Source organism: Hibiscus syriacus, unplaced genomic scaffold (assembly GCF_006381635.1).
Source record: "Hibiscus syriacus cultivar Baekdansim isolate YM2019G1 unplaced genomic scaffold, ASM638163v2 tig00109919_pilon, whole genome shotgun sequence".
NCBI classification, from domain to species: Eukaryota; Viridiplantae; Streptophyta; class Magnoliopsida; order Malvales; family Malvaceae; genus Hibiscus; species Hibiscus syriacus.
This window is the reverse complement of record NW_024062527.1, coordinates 100,961-108,027: the sequence shown is the minus strand read 5'-3', so window position 1 is coordinate 108,027 and position 7,067 is coordinate 100,961. Positions and strand designations below refer to the sequence as shown.

Genomic DNA, 7,067 nt, shown 5'->3' with positions numbered 1-7,067 from the left:
AAGAGTCCTAGTCTGCATTCACGAGGAACAAAATGTTCCATCTGCCCTTAACCTCCTTGACACATTAAATCCCTGCAAGCAGAGCCCAATCGTTGTTTACATGCTTCTCATGATTGAGCTAAAAGGGGCTGCATCGTTGGTCCTCATTCTGCATAGAAGACCAGAAGGGTATCTCCCAAGACAAGGGGCTCAGGACATGTTATCAACGCCTTCAAAAACTTCCAAAATCCCATGCAGATCTTGTCTCAGTTGTCCCCCTTCATTTCAGTATCTCCTCCTCAAACTATGTATGATGATATGTCGGCGGAACTTCACTGTTATAGTTCCTTCCTAGGAGAAATTTCATGTCGGGTGGGAAGTGTAGTTGTCTAAAAAGTCCTTACAGACTACCAACCATAATGTCCTCGATCAAGCACCTTGCTCGGTTGCAATGCGCATGAACTGTGTCACCATTAAAACCCTGCATGTCAATTGGACAGGCTGGCTTTCTTCCAAAGTAGTGTCTTCTTAGGTGGAGCTGACGATATGGAGGCATTTTGACTTCGGGACCTAGGATGAATGCATGTCAAAATATCAATTTGACATGCGTAAAAATCCGTTATGATGCAGATTTTCCGGATAAATACATAGAGGGGACTTTACAATTAAAGTATGGCGCAGTTTCAAAAAACCATCTCTGGGAAAACTTGCACCAAGTAAATAGAGGAAGTAATGAAACTAGTAAAGTCCTTCACACCCTAGAGCATTACGAACACATGGTAGTGGTAAGCAGGCATCATTACGATGTATCGCCTATTTTATAAGGATCAACAGAATGGAATGAGAACAAGGAGTTGGGCATGATCGGTGACATGATGGTTTCTTTCTTCAGATTTCCTGGGAAACACCACTAACGGAGGTTCAACGACATACCAAAAATGGTTATGGCAAGAGCTATGAAATACATACTAAAAAGTGTTTTGATTTCAAATTAATTGCCTTACATCAAAAGTGTGACCAGAGAGCAAAACTGACCTGTAAGAAGCACACTAGAACTTGCTGATAGATAGTTAAAGGCAACCTACCTGTATAATAAGATTAGGAATAGAAAAGAAACATGCATGGCTTTTCTGCAGAGATGTATAACAAGACAAATGAATATTCAGACAGGTTTATCGACAGTTCTTATGTTATGCCAATCCTTGAGCATAACCACCTTAAACAACAGAAAATAAATGCAAAGTTCATTACAATCTTCTACACAAAGAAAACATCAAATTATAGCTAACCCATGCCGTGCAGTTCAGGAATTACTTCATAAATAAATTCACTCTATAAAAATCAACGGTCATAAACACTACAAATCACAAAGAATCATCCGATACAAAACTCCAACTTCCAAAAGAATTCTTCTCTTTGGATACCATGAATGTTGAATTAACTATTCAAATTTGAATGCTACAACACATATAATGTAGATGAAACACAAGTGAGATCGTGAGTTGCAGAATTACAACTTGGACGAAGAATCATAGTAATGCCATATTTTAACCAACAATTAACAATTCACTTTTTGGGACGCTAATTCTGCTGTAGGACAGCATGCAACCCTCAAACCCCAACTAAAGAAGCCTAAGATGTGCAGTATCATTCAACCGTTTAATCTGCCAACCTGTTTTCCAAGAATGCTGTAATACAGTCACAGAAGAGTCCTCTATGCACACCTTACGTGACATTACAGGACTACACTCAAGGAGGCCCGTGAGAAGACATTTAATTGGCAGGGAATGAGTAAAAACACCAACAGAAGTGGAGGCCAAGGAAGTGGAGGGGGGAGAGGAACTCCTGACATTTAAGTCATGAAGGTCAGACTGATGACTGTTTTCCCGAGGAGACATTTCATCATCAGCATCATGTTCACCAACATTCGACACAAATTGTAGCCTGCTCTTACCAGACGTCTTCCTTGATAGACCAGGTCGCTGCTTTTGAAGCATATCCCAATGGGGTAGTTGAAGAGAAGCTACATCTCTATCATGAACTGAGTTGGTTAAAGCATGGTTGTCATGGTGTGTAAATCCTTGATTCTCATTCTGGTGTAAGCAAAATTCAGATCTAAGTTTTTCAGAAAGTCCAAGGACTGTCCCATTCAAGAATTGAGCCATACGAAATTCCAATTGCCTGAGAGATTCTCCAGAAGGTGCAGAAAAATCAGGCTGGTATCTTTCCATTAGACCCAAAACTTCAGGTGTATATATTTCTGACCGAGGGCACCCCTCCCAGTGCCCCATATTCAGATCCATAAGTGCACCAGAGGGTTGTATCTCTGCTACTGCAAAATTCATCTCCTGCATGATTTAAAAGGGCAACCATCATAGATGAGTCAATATAACCAGGAAAATGCATAAAACTCATCTTATATCATCATTAAAATTGCCTCCATCAAAAACAATAATTAGGTGATCATGCACTATGTATAAGTAAACATTGGATTCAAGAAGCAATTATTGCAACCACTGCTATAAAAAAAAAAAGCAAAAGAGGACAGATCAAAGTCTTGATTCCTATTGCTACAAATGATTATTCATGATGTCTTGTTCACCATTAGGCTTTAACAAGGAAACTATCCTTAAAGAAATAATGGCTGAAGTTAATATTCATTTACACATTGGTGTAAAAAAGATCCTTCAGAAATGTTAAGTATTCACAGAACTTACCCATGGTAAAATATAAAGCAGTTGAAGTTTATCACTATTAATAACCATTGGCTTGTTAAGGAAGCCTGGCCTTTCGACAATTCACTTGTCTTTTAACAGGCCTACAAAACTAAAGCTGAAAGCGTGGTACAGTTTACTTCACTCAACAATAAAATGGGGATACAAGTCCCTCCAAAAATGAGAGAATGTTTTTCACTGATGGCTTCAACGCGCTTACACATATATATCTTACACATTCACTACTAAATCTATAAAGTATATTTCCTTTAAATTTGTAATAGTCCACTCGGATAAGAAATTGATAAGATACTTCATGAGATTTATCAGGAATTCATGTGTATTTGATGTCATTAACTCAATCTTTATTAACTTTGCACACATCAAATAGTCTGTTTCTTAAGTGTTTTCTACTTAGCCTGTTGATCGATCATTGCAAGAAAATTTAACACTTGTACTACGTCATACACTGCCTAGTTCAACAAGTCCTTACATACCAACAACCTCAACAAAACAAATCTCAAAAGAACTAGCAGTTGCTTGCCACTTGACCCCAATTCAGCACATAGACTTAGTTGCATAGCAAGTAAAAGTGCATCAAGAAAGATGTCTATACACTTATCCATATGCAGCCTTAGAGTTGCTAAGCAATTTAACCCCCAATTTCTTTTCTATTTTGAAGCCCAACAATTGCAAGAAAGGGTGAACGAGAAAATGAAAGAATGCAAATGGGAAATACGGCTAAACCGATGATAAGAAGGGAAAAGAGCCACGATGATGCTAAATACTAATATTAGACTAATCAATTCGACTTTTGCTCACTCCATCATGCACTTATGGCAACTATAAGAAACTCCAAACAAATGCTACCGCCGGTCTAGAACAAGAATGAGAAGGTGGATACTTCAGCAACTTAACACATGCAACATACACTCACTTATCAAAGCAATCTAAAATCAAGATTCACCAGGAAAATCCACTCTTTCCATCATCATAAGAGCAAAAGGACGAATAAATCAGGGGTTTGCACCATAACTAGTTAGTCCAATATCATATGATTTTCTCCACAAGAGGAATTGCTCCTGTACTTCCATGATCCCCTATTAGACAGAGAACAAACTAGAAACTGGATGCAAATGAAAACTTGAATCCTATTGTTTTTGCCTCTTAACTTAAAATGAAGTCATTTGATAGGAGGAAATCCCAATTTTAGCAGGAGAAGGATATCAAATTGCTCGATGGAATGGAAGGGATACTAAAGAGATTAGCAATTAAAGCTAGAAATTTTATCCTATTTAACAATTCTATAATCTTATCACACACTCAAAAAGAAATTCAATATTCCTTTGAGAAGAATCAATTGACAAGATGAGTTTTACCTGACAAACGGAAAGAGCCATAGATCTAGCCCGATACCTGACAAACGGAAAGAGCCATAGATCTAGCCCGATCCAACGGAGAGCAATAAACAGCATTAAACCTAACCCCTTGAGAATTTAGGAAGACAGCCAAAGCCCTGGCTTGGCGCTTCCCATTAGAAGTCAAAGCGGCTCCGTCGCATCTTCCACCGACAATATTAGGCCTCAAATTCAAATCACACTCGCCATGGCTAATGAAATAAACCTCAAGCACCATCCGATCATCGTCGAAAGAAAACGAACGAGAGAAAACAGGCGGCGGGGGAAGCGGTGGAGGCGGAGCCAATACATTATAAGGGTCCCACACCTTGATTGAAGGACCCATCCTAGGAGTACCCAAGGAAGATTGCTGCGGAGAGAGGGGGGTTGCCGAAGCGTAGCAGGGTAACATTTCGGGCTCCTGCTTCAGCACTTTCTTGACCAAGTGGTTGTTTTCGAGTTGTCTTATGTTGGGTTCATTGTTGTCTTCCTCTTCTTCATCTTCGTCGTCGACTTGTTCCTCGTCGTCGGGGCTATCTTCTTCGCCTTCTTGTACCGATTGGGTGGAGCCCATTTTTCTGGACGAGATTGAGGGTGATCTAAGAGATGGAAAGGGATGATCTAATGGAGCTGAAGCACTGCATTTTGGGACATCACATATGAGCAAATCTGTGAACTCAGGATAGATGAGAGTGGGAGTTTGGTCTTTATGTGATGGCTAACTTATTAGGCTGCTGTCGTTTCTAAGTTACTGTGATATCTCAATGAGATCTGTTTTCCTTCTGTTATTATTAGAAAACCTAAGTATTTATTACATAAATTATCAATTTAAATTTATTTTAGTATTTAAATTTTTAATTATTTTTAAAATTATAGCTAAAATTTAATTTTTACTTTAGTTTGATATCCACTATTAAAAATTTAATGCGTTTAGTACCTAAAGAATTAGTTTTGATCCGTTTTAATATCTAAACTTTCAATTTCTTAAATTTTTAAAAAAAAATAGATTAATATAAGATAAGTACAAGTCAGTATCTGTTCAAAGATAACTCTCAATCATTTATACATTGAACGCTCATACCCTTGATATTTTTTTGCTCGAACTCAGGACCTCAAAGAATAATAATAATTTATTTACCACTAAGGTCGTTCGGTTCTTGCAAAGTATTACCACTGAACTTTTAATTTTATCAATTATAGCACTAAGCTTTGATTTTTGTTTCATTTATATCATTGAATCATTAAATCATTAATGGTGTGATGACGCAATTGACGGTTGTCTATGTGATTGATGGTTGTCGACGTTGGCACCTCACCAAAACGATGTTGTTTTGATTCAAATGTTAACAATCTAACAATCCAATGGTATAATTGAAACAAAAATCAAAATTCAATACTATAATTAACAAAATAAAAGTTCAATAGTATCAATGATACAACACAATTGTATATAATATAATTTACCCTAAGTTATATAATAAACTTTAAGCCCTATAACATATGGCTAGAGTCATGTAAGGCTATAAGCTTATAACCTATATTAGATTACTTTTATATATATAATTATTTTTACTCGTCTAACGATTATAAATATATGTAAAACTAAAAGAGTTTTACATTATGTAAATGAATCCTAACCATATATATTATATACACTAAAATTATAATTGTACCCGAGAATATGAAACTTGATGTGTTCACCCAAAATCGATATTATCGGAATTTAATTTTATCTGTCAGTGATATGAACCGACTTGAGCAAGGTTTGATCCGAAGTCTATCCAAACTTGAATTAATCTGATATTTAATTAATTTGGACCCAAACTATTTTAATCCGAACTAATATTGACCTGACCTGAAATTAATCAAATCTAAATCAAACTTAGTCTAATTTAAAATCAACCTAATAATGAGTCGAATTTGAATCGACTTAGACTCGATCTAACTCAAGTGAAACCATTAAATTGACTTAACTCGTAGTTAATTTCACCGTCATAACATAAAATTCATCCGATTGTCTGATCTTGCATCGGTACAAGTTGCGATTGCCGTTGAACGACCAAAGAAACTGTGAAGCACGTGATAAGATCAAGTCCAAATAGGCTATTACGACTTTCGATAAGTGTCGGCTTAGAAATAGCAATAAGACTTTTGGAGCAAAAGGATCCTAAAAGACATAATGTGAAGAGTGGTTCAACATGGGTTGTAGTGATTGGGAGTCAAATCTGCCACAGCAATTAGAAAGCCCAATTAATATGGACATCTCCAAGGGCAAAACACAGAGCCCAGTGTATTTATATTTTGTCAATCTCGTAGGTCTCATCAGAAAAATAAATAAAAAATATAATGATGCTATGCAATGCGGTGCATGAGAAGATTCCATAAAAGTGATGCTTGGGCTGGGGGTACGGAATTCCATTTACGAACCAGCCATCGCCACGGATCCAGTGTCAGAGTGGAACACTGTTTAGAAGCCATTGATTGCGCAACGCCACATGCTTCCATGTGAAAACCAGACCATACCACACATAGAGTATTCTCAGATTAACTCATCCACTAATCTAACATTTTCTGCCCAACTAAACTGATGAATTGCCCATGCTGCATTGCTTGTTTGTAAATATCACCACCTTGCTAGCCTGTAGAATAAACAATTAACGAGTTAAGCCATCAAGCAAGGGTTTTGCATTGTTAACTACATCCAAGAAAGGGAACTTGATTGTGTATTACTGTGTAAGTAGATGTTACAAGAGACAACAAACAGCACAGGTCGTAAGGTGATGAAGTTGTCTGGGTGTCTGCACAAAAAGATCCTAATAAGATGGCAATCTTGTTACTCCTTCAATCGCCCAATAATTTGCATCTATCACTCTAATCAATGCTGTTATACATATAGTTTTGTTATTCAAATAATTATTTAGTAAAATAAGAGCCGGTGACACCAATAATCAACAGCTCTCAGAGCATATGCAGTTTG

General features: G+C 37.0%; 1 protein-coding gene across 1 annotated transcript; it reads right to left on the bottom strand.

Annotated features, from left to right (window-relative positions):
* Positions 1 to 1,276: 1,276 nt before the first annotated feature.
* Positions 1,277 to 4,795, bottom strand: LOC120210211. Its single transcript, XM_039208985.1, has 2 exons — positions 4,110 to 4,795; positions 1,277 to 2,327 (listed from the first exon to the last, which is right to left on the bottom strand). Exons 1-2 carry the CDS (start codon positions 4,662 to 4,664, stop codon positions 1,602 to 1,604), a joined length of 1,281 nt encoding a protein of 426 aa, XP_039064916.1. The 5' UTR covers positions 4,665 to 4,795; the 3' UTR covers positions 1,277 to 1,601.
* Between the last annotated feature and the right edge of the window lie 2,272 nt (positions 4,796 to 7,067).